A 20,472-nucleotide genomic window follows, 5' to 3' on the forward strand; every position below is an offset into this window, starting at 1 on the left:
CGTTGTGTGGGCGAGAGGTTTACTGATGTCAACGTTGTGAACAGAGTGCCCCATGGTGGGGTTATGGTATGAGCCAGGCATAAGCTACAGACAACGAACACAAATGCGTTTTATTGATGTCAATTTGAATGCACAGAGATACGGTGATGAGATCCTGAGGTCTGTTGTCTTGCCATTCATCCTCCTCCATCACCTCATGTTTCAGCATCATAAAGCACCGCCCCATGTCACATGGTTCTGTACACAGTTCCTGGAAGCTGCAAATGTCCCAGTTCCTCCGTGGCCCTGTGTACTCACCAGACATGTCACCCAACATTCCCCTCAATCAACAGCCTGATCAACTCAATGTGAAGGAGATGTGTCACGCTGCATGAGGCAAATGATGGTCACACCAGATACTGACTGGTTTTCTGATCCACGCCCCCTACCTTATTTTAAGGTATCTGTGACCATCAGATGCATATCTGTATTCCCAGTCATGTGAAACCCATAGATTAGGGACTAATTAATTTATTTCAATTGACTGATTTCTTTATACGACCTGTAACTCGGTAACATCGTTGAAATTGTTGCATGTCGCGTTTTTATATTTTTGTTCAGTGTCCCTTGTCTTTTACACCTGCTGCAGAATAGACAACTACATGATCATGAGGGGACGTAGGGGGCAGCTGTGGCTTCAAGGTATCTCTACCTGAAAATACATGATCATGAGGGGACGGAGAGGGTAGATACATGATCATGAGGGGACGGAGAGGGTAGATACATGATCATGAGGGGACGGAGAGGGTAGATACATGATCATGAGGGGACGGAGAGGGTAGATACATGATCATGAGGGGACGGAGAGGGTAGATACATGATCATGAGGGGACGGAGAGGGTAGATACATGATCATGAGGGGACGGAGAGGGTAGATACATGATCATGAGGGGACGGAGAGGGCAGATACATGATCATGAGGGGACGGAGAGGGCAGATACATGATCATGAGGGGACGGAGAGGGCAGATACATGATCATGAGGGGACGGAGAGGGTAGATACATGATCATGAGGGGACGGAGAGGGCAGATACATGATCATGAGGGGACGGAGAGGGTAGATACATGATCATGAGGGGACGTAGAGGGTAGATACATGATCATGAGGGGACGGAGAGGGTAGATACATGATCATGAGGGGACGGAGAGGGTAGATACATGATCATGAGGGGACGGAGAGGGTAGATACATGATCATGAGGGGACGGAGAGGGTAGATACATGATCATGAGGGGACGGAGAGGGTAGATACATGATCATGAGGGGACGGAGAGGGTAGATACATGATCATGAGGGGACGGAGAGGGCAGATACATGATCATGAGGGGACGGAGAGGGCAGATACATGATCATGAGGGGACGGAGAGGGTAGATACATGATCATGAGGGGACGGAGAGGGCAGATACATGATCATGAGGGGACGGAGAGGGTAGATACATGATCATGAGGGGACGTAGAGGGTAGATACATGATCATGAGGGGACGTAGAGGGTAGATACATGATCATGAGGGGACGGAGAGGGTAGATACATGATCATGAGGGGACGGAGAGGGTAGATACATGATCATGAGGGGACGGAGAGGGTAGATACATGATCATGAGGGGACGGAGAGGGTAGATACATGATCATGAGGGGACGGAGAGGGTAGATACATGATCATGAGGGGACGGAGAGGGTAGATACATGATCATGAGGGGACGGAGAGGGCAGCTGGGGCTTCAAGGTATCTCTACCTGAAAATACACGATCTACGTGATCGATTGTTGATAATCGGCCGGTCAAAAGTCTGCCTTATTTACTTTGAAAAACTACAAAATGGACGGCATTGGCAGCAGCTCTATAGAGATGAGATGATGACATGAAATAATAAAGTCTTCAAAGAAAAATGTAATATTCACAACTGAAATATATTTATAAGTAACGTTAATAAGTGATCAGCAGTAATGGGCGGTCACTACCATCCATGGGACTTTTATTCAACTGTTTTATTCTGTGTTACAGCAGTCAATCCAAATCATCAAACCCGAAATAGAAAACGTGATTTAATTTTTTTATTTATTTAAGAATGCAACCCAAACCGAACCTCAAAATGCACTAATCGCTCAGCACTAGTAGTTAACTCCAAATTAGATAGCTAACATAACGTCACAGAGCATTATCTAACTGGGGATAGCTAGCTAACATAACGGCAGAGCATTATCTACCTGGGGATAGCTAGCTAACATAATGTCACGGAGCATTATCTACCTGGGGATAGCTAGCTAACATAATGTCACACAGCATTATCTAGCTAGCTAACATAACGGCAGAGCATTATCTAACTGGGGATAGCTAACATAATGTCACAGAGCATTATCTAACTAGGATAGCTAGCTAACATAACGTCAGAGCATTATCTAACTGGGATAGCTAGCTAACATAACGTCAGAGCATTATCTAACTAGGATAGCTAGCTAACATAATGTCACACAGCATTATCTAACTGGGGACAGCTAGCTAACATAACGTCATGATGCATTATCTAACTGGGGATAGCTAGCTAACATAACGTCACAGAGCATTATCTAACTGGGGACAGCTAGCTAACATAATGTCACAGAGCATTATCTAACTGGGGACAGCTAGCTAACATAACGTCATGATGCATTATCTAACTGGGGATAGCTAGCTAACATAACGTCACAGAGCATTATCTAACTGGGGATAGCTAGCTAACATAATGTCACAGAGCATTATCTAACTGGGGATAGCTAGCCAACATAATGTCATGATGCATTATCTAACTGGGGATAGCTAGCTAACATAACGTCACAGAGCATTATCTAACTGGGGATAGCTAGCTAACATAATGTCATAGAGCATTATCTAACTGGGGACAGCTAGCTAACATAACGTCAGAACATGATGCACCAGCCAGTTAACTTTCATTCTGAAATAACTTCATATTTCTGATTCAGTCAGATATTTGTTCAGAAAGACTTGAAATTGGTATGGGAGCTAACTAGCTGCTTATCAAAGGTAGATAACTGGTTAATTTGACAACAAAACAAAAAAATCGACCAAACTTTTTCTTAATGTTTCTCAAAGTTACTGTAGCTGGCTAATTAATTTGATCATGCTTTTGTGAAGCACCCGGTTTTATGCCGTTTTTGTCCACACGTCACCCTGTCAGCTACAGTAGAACCTGAACGACAGTGAACGACACGGGGGATATGCTTTTTGGCCAACCAGAGCCGAGGTGAGAAGGTTCTAGCTAGCGTGTGTCCCTCTGTCCTACCAGGGCGAGAAGGTTCTAGCTAGCGTGTGTCCCTCTGTCCTACCAGGGCGAGAAGGTTCTAGCTAGCGTGTGTCCCTCTGTCCTACCAGGGCGAGAAGGTTCTAGCTAGCGTGTCTCCCTCTGTCCTACCAGGGCGAGAAGGTTCTAGCTAGCGTGTGTCCCTCTGTCCTACCAGGGCGAGAAGGTTCTAGCTAGCGTGTCTCCCTCTGTCCTACCAGGGCGAGAAGGTTCTAGCTAGCGTGTGTCCCTCTGTCCTACCAGGGCGAGAAGGTTCTAGCTAGCGTGTCTCCCTCTGTCCTACCAGGTTTTAATGACCAACTAACAGTGAGAAATGCCTTCCTCTCCAGCAACAAAACCAAACGATGTTGATGTCGTCAATATGACATGGAGAACAACACTGTGACGTGTTAACTTCTGTTTTTCCCTGCAGGCTTTCGACGACGCCATCGCAGAGCTGGATTCTCTGAGTGAAGACTCCTACAAAGACAGCACCTTGATCATGCAGCTACTGAGAGACAACTTGACAGTAAGTGTTGTGTACTAGACTCATAGTTCCCCTGCTGTCACTGGGCAGGCAGCTACTGAGAGACAACTAGACTCATAGTTCCCCTGCTGTCACTGGGCATGCAGCTACTGAGAGACAACTTGACTCATAGTTCCCCTGCTGTCACTGGGCAGGCAGCTACTGAGAGACAACTTGACTCATAGTTCCCCTGCTGTCACTGGGCAGGCAGCTACTGAGAGACAACTTGACTCATAGTTCCCCTGCTGTCACTGGGTATGCAGCTACTGAGAGACAACTTGACTCATAGTTCCCCTGCTGTCACTGGGCAGGCAGCTACTGAGAGACAACTTGACTCATAGTTTCCCTGCTGTCACTGGGCATGCAGCTACTGAGAGACAACTTGACTCAGTTTCCCTGCTGTCACTGGGCATGCAGCTACTGAGAGACAACTTGACTCATAGTTCCCCTGCTGTCACTGGGCATGCAGCTACTGAGAGACAACTTGACTCAGTTTCCCTGCTGTCACTGGGCATGCAGCTACTGAGAGACAACTTGACTCAGTTTCCCTGCTGTCACTGGGCATGCAGCTACTGAGAGACAACTTGACTCATAGTTCCCCTGCTGTCACTGGGCATGCAGCTACTGAGAGACAACTTGACTCAGTTTCCCTGCTGTCACTGGGCATGCAGCTACTGAGAGACAACTTGACTCATAGTTCCCCTGCTGTCACTGGGCATGCAGCTACTGAGAGACAACTTGACTCATAGTTCCCCTGCTGTCACTGGGCATGCAGCTACTGAGAGACAACTTGACTCAGTTTCCCTGCTGTCACTGGGCATGCAGCTACTGAGAGACAACTAGACTCATAGTTCCCCTGCTGTCACTGGGCATGCAGCTACTGAGAGACAACTTGACTCATAGTTCCCCTGCTGTCACTGGGCATGCAGCTACTGAGAGACAACTTGACTCATAGTTCCCCTGCTGTCACTGGGCATGCAGCTACTGAGAGACAACTTGACTCATAGTTCCCCTGCTGTCACTGGGCATGCAGCTACTGAGAGACAACTTGACTCATAGTTCCCCTGCTGTGACTGGGCATGCAGCTACTGAGAGACAACTTGACTCATAGTTCCCCTGCTGTCACTGGGCAGGCAGCTACTGAGAGACAACTTGACTCATAGTTCCCCTGCTGTCACTGGGCATGCAGCTACTGAGAGACAACTTGACTCATAGTTCCCCTGCTGTCACTGGGCATGCAGCTACTGAGAGACAACTTGACTCATAGTTCCCCTGCTGTCACTGGGCAGGCAGCTACTGAGAGACAACTTGACTCATAGTTCCCCTGCTGTCACTGGGCATGCAGCTACTGAGAGACAACTTGACTCATAGTTCCCCTGCTGTCACTGGGCAGGCAGCTACTGAGAGACAACTAGACTCATAGTTCCCCTGCTGTCACTGGGCATGCAGCTACTGAGAGACAACTTGACTCATAGTTCCCCTGCTGTCACTGGGCAGGCAGCTACTGAGAGACAACTTGACTCATAGTTCCCCTGCTGTCACTGGGCATGCAGCTACTGAGAGACAACTTGACTCATAGTTCCCCTGCTGTCACTGGGCATGCAGCTACTGAGAGACAACTTGACTCATAGTTCCCCTGCTGTCACTGGGCATGCAGCTACTGAGAGACAACTTGACTCATAGTTCCCCTGCTGTCACTGGGCATGCAGCTACTGAGAGACAACTTGACTCATAGTTCCCCTGCGGTCACTGGGCAGGCAGCTACTGAGAGACAACTTGACTCATAGTTCCCCTGCTGTCACTGGGCATGCAGCTACTGAGAGACAACTTGACTCATAGTTCCCCTGCTGTCACTGGGCATGCAGCTACTGAGAGACAACTTGACTCATAGTTCCCCTGCTGTCACTGGGCATGCAGCTACTGAGAGACAACTTGACTCATAGTTCCCCTGCTGTCACTGGGCATGCAGCTACTGAGAGACAACTTGACTCATAGTTCCCCTGCTGTCACTGGGCAGGCAGCTACTGAGAGACAACTTGACTCATAGTTCCCCTGCTGTCACTGGGCATGCAGCTACTGAGAGACAACTAGACTCAGTTCCCCTGCTGTCACTGGGCATGCAGCTACTGAGAGACAACTTGACTCATAGTTCCCCTGCTGTCACTGGGCATGCAGCTACTGAGAGACAACTTGACTCATAGTTCCCCTGCTGTCACTGGGCATGCAGCTACTGAGAGACAACTTGACTCATAGTTCCCCTGCTGTCACTGGGCATGCAGCTACTGAGAGACAACTTGACTCATAGTTCCCCTGCTGTCACTGGGCATGCAGCTACTGAGAGACAACTTGACTCATAGTTCCCCTGCTGTCACTGGGCATGCAGCTACTGAGAGACAACTTGACTCATAGTTCCCCTGCTGTCACTGGGCATGCAGCTACTGAGAGACAACTTGACTCATAGTTCCCCTGCTGTCACTGGGCATGCAGCTACTGAGAGACAACTTGACTCATAGTTCCCCTGCTGTCACTGGGCATGCAGCTACTGAGAGACAACTTGACTCATAGTTCCCCTGCTGTCACTGGGCATGCAGCTACTGAGAGACAACTTGACTCATAGTTCCCCTGCTGTCACTGGGCATGCAGCTACTGAGAGACAACTTGACTCATAGTTCCCCTGCTGTCACTGGGCATGCAGCTACTGAGAGACAACTTGACTCATAGTTCCCCTGCTGTCACTGGGCATGCAGCTACTGAGAGACAACTTGACTCATAGTTCCCCTGCTGTCACTGGGCATGCAGCTACTGAGAGACAACTTGACTCATAGTTCCCCTGCTGTCACTGGGCAGGCAGCTACTGAGAGACAACTTGACTCATAGTTCCCCTGCTGTCACTGGGCATGCAGCTACTGAGAGACAACTTGACTCATAGTTCCCCTGCTGTCACTGGGCATGCAGCTACTGAGAGACAACTTGACTCATAGTTCCCCTGCTGTCACTGGGCATGCAGCTACTGAGAGACAACTTGACTCATAGTTCCCCTGCTGTCACTGGGCATGCAGCTACTGAGAGACAACTTGACTCATAGTTCCCCTGCTGTCACTGGGCATGCAGCTACTGAGAGACAACTTGACTCATAGTTCCCCTGCTGTCACTGGGCATGCAGCTACTGAGAGACAACTTGACTCATAGTTCCCCTGCTGTCACTGGGCATGCAGCTACTGAGAGACAACTTGACTCATAGTTCCCCTGCTGTCACTGGGCATGCAGCTACTGAGAGACAACTTGACTCATAGTTCCCCTGCTGTCACTGGGCATGCAGCTACTGAGAGACAACTTGACTCATAGTTCCCCTGCTGTCACTGGGCAGGCAGCTACTGAGAGACAACTTGACTCATAGTTCCCCTGCTGTCACTGGGCAGGCAGCTACTGAGAGACAACTTGACTCATAGTTCCCCTGCTGTCACTGGGCAGGCAGCTACTGAGAGACAACTTGACTCATAGTTCCCCTGCTGTCACTGGGCATGCAGCTACTGAGAGACAACTTGACTCATAGTTCCCCTGCTGTCACTGGGCATGCAGCTACTGAGAGACAACTTGACTCATAGTTCCCCTGCTGTCACTGGGCAGGCAGCTACTGAGAGACAACTTGACTCATAGTTCCCCTGCTGTCACTGGGCATGCAGCTACTGAGAGACAACTAGACTCATAGTTCCCCTGCTGTCACTGGGCATGCAGCTACTGAGAGACAACTTGACTCATAGTTCCCCTGCTGTCACTGGGCATGCAGCTACTGAGAGACAACTTGACTCATAGTTCCCCTGCTGTCACTGGGCATGCAGCTACTGAGAGACAACTTGACTCATAGTTCCCCTGCTGTCACTGGGCATGCAGCTACTGAGAGACAACTTGACTCATAGTTCCCCTGCTGTCACTGGGCATGCAGCTACTGAGAGACAACTTGACTCATAGTTCCCCTGCTGTCACTGGGCATGCAGCTACTGAGAGACAACTTGACTCATAGTTCCCCTGCTGTCACTGGGCATGCAGCTACTGAGAGACAACTTGACTCATAGCTCCCCTGCTGTCACTGGGCATGCAGCTACTGAGAGACAACTTGACTCATAGTTCCCCTGCTGTCACTGGGCATGCAGCTACTGAGAGACAACTTGACTCATAGTTCCCCTGCTGTCACTGGGCATGCAGCTACTGAGAGACAACTTGACTCATAGTTCCCCTGCTGTCACTGGGCAGGCAGCTACTGAGAGACAACTTGACTCATAGTTCCCCTGCTGTCACTGGGCAGGCAGCTACTGAGAGACAACTTGACTCATAGTTCCCCTGCTGTCACTGGGCATGCAGCTACTGAGAGACAACTTGACTCATAGTTCCCCTGCTGTCACTGGGCATGCAGCTACTGAGAGACAACTTGACTCATAGTTCCCCTGCTGTCACTGGGCATGCAGCTACTGAGAGACAACTTGACTCATAGTTCCCCTGCTGTCACTGGGCATGCAGCTACTGAGAGACAACTTGACTCATAGTTCCCCTGCTGTCACTGGGCAGGCAGCTACTGAGAGACAACTTGACTCATAGTTCCCCTGCTGTCACTGGGCAGGCAGCTACTGAGAGACAACTTGACTCATAGTTCCCCTGCTGTCACTGGGCATGCAGCTACTGAGAGACAACTTGACTCATAGTTCCCCTGCTGTCACTGGGCAGGCAGCTACTGAGAGACAACTTGACTCATAGTTCCCCTGCTGTCACTGGGCATGCAGCTACTGAGAGACAACTTGACTCATAGTTCCCCTGCTGTCACTGGGCATGCAGCTACTGAGAGACAACTAGACTCATAGTTCCCCTGCTGTCACTGGGCATGCAGCTACTGAGAGACAACTTGACTCATAGTTCCCCTGCTGTCACTGGGCATGCAGCTACTGAGAGACAACTAGACTCATAGTTCCCCTGCTGTCACTGGGCATGCAGCTACTGAGAGACAACTTGACTCATAGTTCCCCTGCTGTCACTGGGCATGCAGCTACTGAGAGACAACTTGACAGTAAGTGTCGTGTACTAGACTCATACGTGTAATGTGAATGTACTCAGTCCCGGGTCAGCTCTACTGACATGTAATGTGAATGTACTCAGTCCCGGGTCAGCTCTACTGACATGTCATGTGAATGTACTCAGTCCCGGGTCGGCTCTACTGACGTGTAATGTGAATGTACTCAGTCCCGGGTCGGCTCTACTGACATGTAATGTGAATGTACTCAGTCCCGGGTCGGCTCTACTGACGTGTAATGTGAATGTACTCAGTCCCGGGTCGGCTCTACTGACGTGTAATGTGAATGTACTCAGTCCCGGGTCGGCTCTACTGACATGTAATGTGAATGTACTCAGTCCCAGGTCAGCTCTACTGACGTGTAATGTGAATGTACTCATTCCCGGGTCGGCTCTACTGACGTGTAATGTGAATGTACTCAGTCCCGGGTCAGCTCTACTGACGTGTAATGTGAATGTACTCAGTCCCGGGTCGGCTCTACTGACGTGTAATGTGAATGTACTCAGTCCCGGGTCAGCTCTACTGACGTGTAATGTGAATGTACTCAGTCCCAGGTCAGCTCTACTGACGTGTAATGTGAATGTACTCAGTCCCGGGTCAGCTCTACTGACGTGTAATGTGAATGTACTCAGTCCCGGGTCGGCTCTACTGACGTGTAATGTGAATGTACTCAGTCCCAGGTCGGCTCTACTGACATGTAAGGATGAATATGTATGAACTTTCCAATTTGTAAGTCGCTCTGGATAAGAGCGTCTGCTAAATGACTTAAATGTTAAATGTAAATGTACTCAGTCCCAGGTCGGCTCTACTGACGTGTAATGTGAATGTACTCAGTCCCGGGTCGGCTCTACTGACGTGTAATGTGAATGTACTCATCTCTGTCCTCTCTCTCATCTCTGTCCTCTCTCTCTCTATCTATGTCCTCTCTCTCTATCTCTGTCCTCTCTCTCTCTATCTCTCTCTCATCTCTGTCTCCTCTCTCTCTCATCTCTGTAGCTGTGGACCTCAGACAACCAGGGAGATGGAGAGGATGCCGAGGAGGGTAGAGACTGACCTGGTCCCTGTTCCCCTTGGTCTGTCTGTCTGACTGACTGTCATCATCCTCCTATCTATCACCACTGAGACAGACGGACTGACCACCTCATCCTGCCCAACGCCTCTCCTTTAGTTCTGTCTGTCACGTCGTCTCACACCTCCATACGTTTACTCTTCTTTCGGGAATCATTGTTGGGGGGGGGGGGGGGGGGTGCTTTCCAGGACTTGGTTGTGGGAGGGGTTTGGTGGGATGTACAGTATGGTAGGTTGAGGTGAGGGACTTGTCTACTGAGCGTATAATTATTTGTGGGCGAGCAATAGGGTGTTACATGTATGTTGAAGGGGGGGGGGGGGGTAAATTCTCAACTCATGCAATGTGGCAAGACTCACTACCTGTGTTCAGGTTGTGAATTGACCTGGTCGACTCACTACCTGTGTTCAGGTTGTGAATTAACCTGGTCGACTCCACTACCTGTGTTCAGGTTGTGAATTAACCTGGTCGACTCACTACCTGTGTTCAGGTTGTGAATTGACCTGGTCGACTCCACTACCTGTGTTCAGGTTGTGAGTTAACCTGGTCGACTCACTACCTGTGTTCAGGTTGTGAGTTAACCTGGTCGACTCCACTACCTGTGTTCAGGTTGTGAATTAACCTGGTCTAGTCCACTACCTGTGTTCAGGTTGTGAGTTAACCTGGTCGACTCCACTACCTGTGTTCAGGTTGTGAGTTAACCTGGTCGACTCCACTACCTGTGTTCAGGTTGTGAATTAACCTGGTCTAGTCCACTACCTGTGTTCAGGTTGTGAGTTAACCTGGTCGACTCCACTACCTGTGTTCAGGTTGTGAGTTAACCTGGTCGACTCCACTACCTGTGTTCAGGTTGTGAATTAACCTGGTCGACTCACTACCTGTGTTCAGGTTGTGAATTAACCTGGTCGACTCACTACCTGTGTTCAGGTTGTGAATTAACCTGGTCGACTCACTACCTGTGTTCGGGTTGTGAATTAACCTGGTCGACTCCACTACCTGTGTTCGGGTTGTGAATTAACCTGGTCGACTCCACTACCTGTGTTCGGGTTGTGAATTAACCTGGTCTAGTCCACTACCTGTGTTCAGGTTGTGAGTTAACCTGGTCGACTCCACTACCTGTGTTCAGGTTGTGAATTAACCTGGTCGACTCCACTACCTGTGTTCAGGTTGTGAATTAACCTGGTCGACTCACTACCTGTGTTCAGGTTGTGAATTAACCTGGTCGACTCACTACCTGTGTTCAGGTTGTGAATTAACCTGGTCGACTCACTACCTGTGTTCGGGTTGTGAATTAACCTGGTCGACTCCACTACCTGTGTTCGGGTTGTGAATTAACCTGGTCGACTCCACTACCTGTGTTCGGGTTGTGAATTAACCTGGTCGACTCACTACCTGTGTTCGGGTTTTGAGTTAACCTGGTCGACTCCACTACCCGTGTTCAGGTTGTGAGTTAACCTGGTCTAGTCCACTACCTGTGTTCGGGTTGTGAATTAACCTGGTCGACTCACTACCTGTGTTCAGGTTGTGAGTTAACCTGGTCGACTCACTACCTTTGTTTGTGGTTCGACATCAGTCTCTCTTGATTGGAGGAGGCAGCAGCGAAGCGTTTTTTTTAGTCTGTAGCCAGGCGACTGACGGCAGGAGCATTAGGGGGGATAGTCCTGAGGCGTCTGTCGATGGTGGGTTAGCGTGGTGGTTGTGCTGCACCCCAAACAGTACCCTATTCCCTATATAGTACACTACTTTTAGCCCAGAACCCCTATGGGCCGTGGTCAAACACCTGTGCACTATATATAGGGAATAGAGTTTCCATTTGAGAGAGAACATTGGATAAAGATGTTACATTCCATAGAAACTGTCACTATGCTTCTTCTTCTTCTGTTGGACTGACCTGCTAACGCCATTTTGTATTTCTGTGTCAATTAGGAGGTATGGGGGGGGAAAGTCTACAACAAAGAGGACACTGGTAATACTTGGACTGTTTCATAACCAGCAGAGCAGGAAGAATTTCCCCATGTGCTTTATCTAGTTAGTGCTTTTTTTCCCCAATTTAAGGTTTTTATTTTCATGTTTTATGTTGATACTTGTGGTTAAGAACTAGTTAAACGGGGGAGAAAAGGGAGGTTGCTGTTGGGCTTGGCTGTCTATGTCCATATGTCTTTTTTTGGAAATTTTCATACGAAACACCCGAGCATAACTGTTATCTGGGGGGGAAATGTTATTTCATGTATGTGGAATTAAAAAGATAATTTAAAAGTTTTTTACGTTGTCTGATCTGAATTATTTTAAAGCTCCAATCTCCAGTGTTTTTTCCCTCGACACCTTTTGGTAAGAGATCTTAAATCTGGCTACGACGTGACCCAATCCATCGGTCCCGTGACCCAATCCATCGGGTCCCGTGACCCAATCCATCGGGTCCCGTGACCCAATCCATCGGGTCCCGTGACCCAATCCATCGGGTCCCGTGACTAATCCAGAGTATGAAATGAAGGGGTCGGCCTACTGCAAACAGTTCAGGTTGGCTGGTTCACACAAACAAAACATTGTATTTCCCTTTAGGAAACAATTGGTTGGAACTACTGTTCTCTCTGAATCACTCGTGTCTGGAGTCGTCCTGTTACTACCCCCCCCAACCACACAACCTCTTGAGCTGCTCAGAATTACATAGAACAGTAGTATAGACTAAATATATCAAACATTAGGAACACACAGACAAGGTGTCGACAGCATTCCACATGTTCACTTAAATGCTTCCCACAATTGTGTTAAGTTGGCCCGGATGTCCTTAGGGTGGTGAACCAATCTTGATACACACAGGAAACTGTTGAGTGTGAAAACCCAAGCAGCATTGCGGTTCTTGACACAAACCGGTGCGCCTGGCACCTACTACCATACCCCATTCAAAGGCACTTTCATCTACACCAGGGCTGTGTTTTCAGTCCAACCCTCTTCCTGGAGATCTACTGTCCTGTAGGTTTACAGTCCAACCCTCTTCCTGGAGATCTACTGTCCTGTAGGTTTTCAGTCCAACCCTCTTCCTGGAGATCTACCGTCTTGTGGGTTTTCAGTCCAACCTTAATTTTTCAACTTCATTGCATCACCTTTACTAGATCTACCTTTATGGAATCCACGTTGACATTGACTCAATAAACCTCTATGTTCCAGGAAATATGACAATCTGTTGACTGTCATCTTTTTTCTTTTACACATGAAAAGGTCCTTACCGGCTTTACAATGATAATATTACTGCGTATTTCCAACCGGAAGGTATAAACCCTCTCACTCCAAATCGTATTGAATAATCCCAAGAGAACATACATGACCTCATCAGGTAGATGCTTAAATATTCTCTAGCAGAACTGATCATGACCTGGGGCTGTTTATCCAATCAATCAATCAATCGTATTTATAAAGCCCCTTCTTTCATCAGCTGATGTCACAAAGTGCTGTACAGAAACCCAGGCTAAAAACCCCCAAACAGCAAAGCAATGCAGGTGTAGAAGGCACGGTGGCTAGGAAAAACTCCCTAGGAAGAAACCTAGAGAGGAACTAGGCTATGAGGGGTGGTCACAGTCATCTCCTTCAACATAGACCATACATCCCCCAGCTCTGTACCTCTGCCTATTGTAGAGCAGAACTGTCTCCATGGATCACACTTTTTATATTAGTTTTGTTCATACCAGGAAGTCCACGCTCCCTAATATAATATTCATGGTGCATTGTGGGTGTGTTTACACACTGGGTTGACCTGCAGTGTCTGCAGCATAGAGTCAAGATGCTTAATTTATCATGAAGTTTAGCATGCCAATAGAACCCACTCAACAACAACTGAACAAAGTTGGCTTGCACTTCCTGGCTAGCTAGCATTAGTCAGCTAACGTTACTGCTAACTAGCTAGCAGACTGGCTAGCTAGCTAGACCTACCTGGCTATAGTCATGCTAGCTAGTGGAAGTAAGTTAGTCCCTCATACTAGCTAGCAGTAGTAGCTAGCTAGTGGAAGTAAGTTAGTCCCTCATACTAGCTAGCAGTAGTAGCTAGCTAGTGGAAGTAAGTTAGTCCCTCATGCTAGCTAGCAGTAGTAGCTAGCTAGTGGAAGTAAGTTAACGTTACTCCCTCAACCTGCTACAAGATGAAGCGGCCCGGCCGGAGGTACCTGCAGAAAGGTGGTAATGAACTGCAGTTACTGTAAATGGTTACCTATCTGTCCCTCTTCATAGCTATGTCTTACACGTTCAATACAACACTATATACAGGTCAGCTACAGTCAATGCTGATGTTTTGTGTGTGTGGGCGCCCCCGCAGGAGCACATCGTGAACTTCAGCGAGTTACATCAGCCAATACAGTAAGTTAAAATCAGCCTTTTTATTAGTGTGGGTATAATTCATAAACCTCCTCTCCTGCTTCCTGAAAGGCAGATGTAGAAAAGGGCATAATGGTGAGGATAATACATTAATTGTTATAGGCATAATGGTGAGGATACTATATTAATTGTTATAGGCATAATGGTGAGGATACTATATGAATTGTACATTTGTGCACATTTGTGGCCTGCTGGAGGTCATTTTGCAGGGCTCTGGCAGTGCACCTCCTTGCACAAAGGCGGAGGTAGCGGTCCTGCTGCTGGGTTGTTGCCCTCCTACGGCCTCCTCCACGTCTCCTGATGTACTGGCCTGTCTCCTGGTAGCGCCTCCATGCTCTGGACACTACGCTGACAGACACAGCAAACCTTTTTGCCACAGCTCGCATTGATGTGCCATCCTGGATGAGCTGCACTACCTGAGCCACTTGTGTGGGTTGTAGACTCCGTCTCATGCTACCACTAGAGTGAGAGCACCGCCAGCATTCAAAAGTGACCAAAACATCAGCCAGGAAGCATAGGAACTGAGAAGTTGTCTGTGGTCACCACCTGCAGAATCACTCCTTTTTTGGGGGTGTCTTGCTAATTGCCTATAATTTCCACCTTTTGTCTATTCCATTTGCACAACAGCATGTGAAATGTATTGTCAATCAGTGTTGCTTCCTAAGTGGACAGTTTGATTTCACAGAAGTGTGATTGACTTGGAGTTACATTGTGTTGTTTAAGTGTTCCCTTTATTTTTTTGAGCAGTGTATATGAATTGCTATAGGCATAATGGTGAGGATACTATATTAATTGTTATAGGCATAATGGTGAGGATACTATATGAATTGTTATAGGCATAATGGTGAGGATACTATATGAATTGCTATAGGCATAGTGGTGAGGATACTATATGAATTGCTATGGGCATAATGGTGAGGATACTATATGAATTGTTATAGGCATAGTGGTGAGGATACTATATGAATTGCTATGGGCATAATGGTGAGGATACTATATGAATTGCTATAGGCATAGTGGTGAGGATACTATATGAATTGTTATCGGCATAATGGTGAGGATACTATATGAATTGCTATGGGCATAATGGTGAGGATACTATATGAATTGTTATCGGCATAATGGTGAGGATACTATATGAATTGTTATCGGCATAATGGTGAGGATACTATATGAATTGCTATGGGCATAATGGTGAGGATACTATATGAATTGTTATCGGCATAATGGTGAGGATACTATATGAATTGCTATGGGCATAATGGTGAGGATACTATATGAATTGTTATCGGCATAATGGTGAGGATACTATATTAATTGTTATCGGCATAATGGTGAGGATACTATATTAATTGCTTTGACTATTGGCCTACTTTCTGAATGTCTGCCTTCCACCTTTCACCTTCCACCTTCCACCTTTCACGGGGGCTGATGATCAATGATACGGAGAAAGTCTAACATGACTTACTGATTTCCCCCCCCACACTCTGTCTCCCTCTCTCTAATTCACAGGAACATTCACCCAGTCCAGTCACTCAGCCCTATCCAGACCAGTCACTCAGCCCTATCTAGACCATTCACCTAGTCCAGTCACTCAGCCCTATCCAGACCATGCACCCAGTCCAGTCACTCAGCCCTATCCAGACCATTCACCCAGTCCAGTCACTCAGCCCTATCTAGACCATTCACCCAGTCCAGTCACTCAGCCCTATCTAGACCATTCACCCAGTCCAGTCACTCAGCCCTATCCAGACCATTCACCCAGTCCAGTGACTCAGCCCTATCCAGACCATTCACCCTGTCCAGTCACTCAGCCCTATCCAGACCATTCACTCAGCCCTATCAAGACCATTCACCCAGTCCAGTCACTGAGCCCATCCAGACCAGTCACTGAGCCCTATCCAGACCATTCACCCAGTCCAGTCACTCAGCCCATCCAGACCAGTCACTCAGCCCTATCAGACCATTCACCCAGTCCAGTCTAATGGGGATCCTCCATAATAAACCCCAGGAAGAGTAGCTGCTGCCTTGGCAGGAACTAATGGGGATCCATAATAAACCCCAGAAAGAGTAGCTGCTGCCTTGGCAGGAACTAATGGGGATCCATAATAAACCCCAGAAAGAGTAGCTGCTGCCTTGGCAGGAACTAATGGGGGATATACAATACAATACCAATGTCTATCTGTTTTTTTTATTTTTAGTAAATCTCACTTATTTTTGCCCCTGGTCTGGAAACTGTTACATTTTTAGGCATATTTCCAACTTCAGTATCCAAAATGTTCTGGCTGCTCCCATAGGAGAGTGGAGAAGGCTGGAAGTAGGGCTTAGGTATAAAATCTCTCGTATGGTGTTTGTCATTAGAATGTTGGTGATCACGAAGCTGGCCGGCCCAAAGGTTACATGGCCCTGATACAACTAGATTCTGAGTCAGAATGTCATGGGAATTTTCACGAGGGGGGGTTAATGTAAATATTCGGGGGTGGTGGCCATTGTAAGTCGTCCGGGTGGGTGGCGGTGGCCATTTGATTAATTGTTCCCAAGCCATAAGACTGCTGAACAATTACTGAAATGGCCACCCGGACTATTTACATTGACACCCCCCCTCCCCTTTTGTTTTTAAACGACTGCTACTCGCTGTTTTACTCGCTATGCATAGTCACTTTACCCCTACCTATATGAACAAATTACCTCGACTAACCTGTACCCCCTGTATATAGCCGCGTTATTTTATCGTGTTACTTTTTATTATTTTTTTTACTTTATTTGGTCAATATTTTCTTAACTCTTTCTTGAACCGCATGGTTGGTTAAGTTAAGGGCTTGTAAAAGTAAGCGTTCCACCGTAAGGTCTACAACGGTTGTATTCGGCGCATGTGATAAATAAAGTTTGATTAGATTTGAACGCTCACCTTCCAATCAGTGTTGTCAACTCGATCACATTGGAAATGACACCCTTCAAGTACTGACCAAATGAATTAAATGCCCATCATTTGCATTGCGAATGTTGTTTTGATGGTTGTGATCAACAGTATGAATGTATTGGGGAGGCAGGTAGTCTAGTGGTTAGACCGTTGGGCCAGTAACCGAATCCCCGAGTTGACAAGGTAAAAATCTGTCGTTCTTCCCCTGAACAAGGAAGTTAACCCACTGTTCCCCTGAACAAGGCAGTTAACCCACTGTTCCCCTGAACAAGGAAGTTAACCCACTGTTCCCCTGAACAAGGAAGTTAACCCACTGTTCCCCTGAACAAGGCAGTTAACCCACTGTTCCCCTGAACAAGGAAGTTAACCCACTGTTCCCCTGAACAAGGAAGTTAACCCACTGTTCCCTTGAACAAGGAAGTTAACCCACTGTTCCCCTGAACAAGGAAGTTAACCCACTGTTCCCCTGAACAAGGAAGTTAACCCACTGTTCCCCTGAACAAGGAAGTTAACCCACTGTTCCCCTGAACAAGGAAGTTAACCCACTGTTCCCCTGAACAAGGAAGTTAACCCACTGTTCCCCTGAACAAGGAAGTTAACCCACTGTTCCTAAACCATCACTGTGTGTAATAATTTGTTCTTAACTGACTTGCCAAGTTAAATAAAAATAAAACATTTTTGGGGTAATTAAATGAATTACTGCAGCAGTATTTTTATGATCCAGCAGATGGCAGTAATGTACACCTTCAATAACTGAGCAGCCCAATGAGCAGGGGCAGAGAGCATGGTGCAGGAGGTTTAAGGCTTGAGATCCAAAGGCCTTGAATTCACACACAAAATGTGCCTATAATCCAGGGTTTCCCAAACTCGGTCCTCGGGACCACAAGGGGGGCACGTTTTGGATTTTGCCCTTGCGCTACACAGCGGATTCAAATAATCAACTAATCACAAGCTTTTATCATTTGAATCAGGTATGTAGTGTTAGGGCAACAAAACAAAACGTACAACCCTTGGTGACTCGAGGGCCGGGTATAAAAGGAGCAGCTTGAGGGCCATTACTCAGTGTTGGTCATTAAACCCACAGCTTGAGGGCCATTACTCAGTGTTGGTCATTAAACCCACAGGTTGAGGGCCATTACTCAGTGTTGGTCATTAAACCCACAGCTTGAGGGCCATTACTCAGTGTTGGTCATTAAACCCACAGCTTGAGGGCCATTACTCAGTGTTGGTCATTAAACCCACAGCTTGAGGGCCATTACTCAGTGTTGGTCATTAAACCCACAGCTTGAGGGCCATTAGAACCCTCCCGTGGGCTCCTCAGTGTCTCATTAGAACCCTCCCGTGGGCTCCTCAGTGTCTCATTAGAACCCTCCCGTGGGCTCCTCAGCGTCTCATTAGAACCCTCCCGTGGGCTCCTCAGTGTCTCATTAGAACCCTCCCGTGGGCTCCTCAGTGTCTCATTAGAACCCTCCCGTGGGCTCCTCAGTGTCTCATTAGAACCCTCCCGTGGGCTCCTCAGTGTCTCATTAGAACCCTCCCGTGGGCTCCTCAGCGTCTCATTAGAACCCTCCCGTGGGCTCCTCGGTGTCTCATTAGAACCCTCCCGTGGGCTCCTCAGTGTCTCATTAGAACCCTCCCGTGGGCTCCTCGGTGTCTCATTAGAACCCTCCCGTGTGCTCCTCAGTGTCTCATTAGAACCCTCCCGTGGGCTCCTCAGTGTCTCATTAGAACCCTCCCATGGGCTCCTCAGTGTCTCATTAGAACCCTCCCGTGGGCTCCTCAGTGTCTCATTAGAACCCTCCCGTGGGCTCCTCAGTGTCTCATTAGAACCCTCCCGTGGGCTCCTCAGCGTCTCATTAGAACCCTCCCGTGGGCTCCTCGGTGTCTCATTAGAACCCTCCCGTGGGCTCCTCAGCGTCTCATTACAACCCTCCCGTGGGCTCCTCAATGTCTCTGAGAGTGAAACAGACTATTGTTGACATAATCACTCCTTATCAGTGAGACTGGATCACTGGGGAGACTGGAGACGTGTGAAAAACCCCTGGGGTTTTATTAACATATGTATAGATCCTGAACACAACCACACCTCCCACTGGGGTAAAACAATAGTCATTTCCACACCCGGAACCAAAACTCGTCTGTCAGGAGAGACTGAAAACAATTGGGGCCCAAATGCACCACAGCAGGAGTCGTACATGTGGTTAGCATACACACCTGGGTTTGTGGTCTGGTATATTCAGAACGAGGATTTGGGGGGGAAACGGGTATTCTAGACAGAGTTTTGTCCCAAATACACCAGGCTACGGACTCATTTGAGGTTCAAATCACAGTTATCACCACCACAGAAATACACTGAAGCAGGCCCAGGTTTGGGCTCAGACCTGTATGGTTAATGTATTCTATTATTTTCTCCTACTGACTGCTCCCCCTGGTGGTTGTGAGACGAAGGAGCAGGCTGAAGGTGTCCTTAATCCAACTCTACTGTGGGGAAAAAAACATTACAAATTAAACCACAGAACAATGAGCCATATATTTTTCCGAAAGTATAAATGTGAAGCGGGTTGGCGTTTCCTCTCACTACCAAATATGGTAATGAGAGGAAGTCCAGTGGCCAGCAGTGGGAGAAGATGGAACGAAATGAATTTATGCCAACGTTCTGCTAATTTTTTCATCTATGAAACATTTGGACTCCATTCAGTTTTCTGTTTCCAAAACTAGAATCAATAACAAACAAAGTGGACTGCGTTTTGTAGACTTTAACCTTTGCCAAAGTTTTTGTTGTTGTTGAATGGTGTTGTTTAGGAGTGCAAACGAGAAATGAGTTTTTACACATGCGCACTTCACAGAGTAGGCGTTCCCTAACGTAAATATGCAAATAAATGCTTGAACGCACCAATAGAATCTCAATAGCTCTTGCTTGGCTCTGCCCCACTATGATTAATTTGCTCCCATATGGAACGACAAGCTTTGGTGGGTTAGTTATAACAAATATTAGCTTAAACAGCTACTGCATGCATACTGCAAATGTCTTTATGACTCAAAAGTACCACATCTGCACATATACCAGACTGACACCCTCATCAGCAGGGAGGGAAATGAACACCAGCCTAATGCTGGTAGAGTTTGGCATTGGCTGATAGAGTGTCTATTGTTACCAGCCACATTGGCGGGTTGTCAGTCAGTTCAATCCAAAGCCCACATGCAAAACAACGTGTTTGTGTGTT

General features: G+C 47.5%; 1 protein-coding gene and 2 long non-coding RNA genes across 7 annotated transcripts in view; 2 read left to right on the forward strand and 1 right to left on the reverse strand.

Annotated features, from left to right (window-relative positions):
- Positions 1 to 12,225, forward strand: part of ywhabl (tyrosine 3-monooxygenase/tryptophan 5-monooxygenase activation protein, beta polypeptide like) — a 25,862-nt gene extending 13,637 nt beyond the window's left edge. The window contains exons 5-7 of one of the 2 annotated variants that reach the window (XM_071395559.1): positions 3,749 to 3,844; positions 9,897 to 11,226; positions 11,683 to 12,225. In XM_071395559.1, the coding sequence (XP_071251660.1) occupies positions 3,749 to 3,844; positions 9,897 to 9,953 (153 nt within the window). In that variant the 3' untranslated portion in view covers positions 9,954 to 11,226; positions 11,683 to 12,225. The remainder of the gene's footprint in view (positions 1 to 3,748; positions 3,845 to 9,896; positions 11,227 to 11,682) is intronic. The other variant, XM_071395560.1, reaches the window with a different exon arrangement.
- LOC139572789 (uncharacterized) lies at positions 10,132 to 11,683 on the reverse strand. 4 transcript variants are annotated; one of them, XR_011674481.1, is made up of 5 exons: positions 11,439 to 11,683; positions 11,320 to 11,358; positions 10,986 to 11,042; positions 10,806 to 10,906; positions 10,132 to 10,525 (listed from the first exon to the last, which is right to left on the reverse strand). It is a non-coding gene; the product is annotated as an uncharacterized lncRNA (long non-coding RNA). The 4 variants fall into 4 exon arrangements; XR_011674480.1 differs by having other exon boundaries at positions 10,986 to 11,184; positions 11,343 to 11,683; XR_011674483.1 differs by lacking the exons at positions 10,806 to 10,906; positions 10,986 to 11,042 and having other exon boundaries at positions 10,132 to 10,548; positions 11,343 to 11,683.
- Positions 12,226 to 14,194: 1,969 nt separating the features above from the next.
- Positions 14,195 to 17,235, forward strand: LOC139572790 (uncharacterized). The gene is made up of 2 exons (XR_011674484.1): positions 14,195 to 14,310; positions 14,526 to 17,235. It is a non-coding gene; the product is annotated as an uncharacterized lncRNA (long non-coding RNA).
- Positions 17,236 to 20,472: the final 3,237 nt, after the last annotated feature.

Source organism: Salvelinus alpinus, chromosome 4 (genome assembly GCF_045679555.1).
Source record: "Salvelinus alpinus chromosome 4, SLU_Salpinus.1, whole genome shotgun sequence".
Classification (NCBI taxonomy): Eukaryota; Metazoa; Chordata; class Actinopteri; order Salmoniformes; family Salmonidae; genus Salvelinus; species Salvelinus alpinus.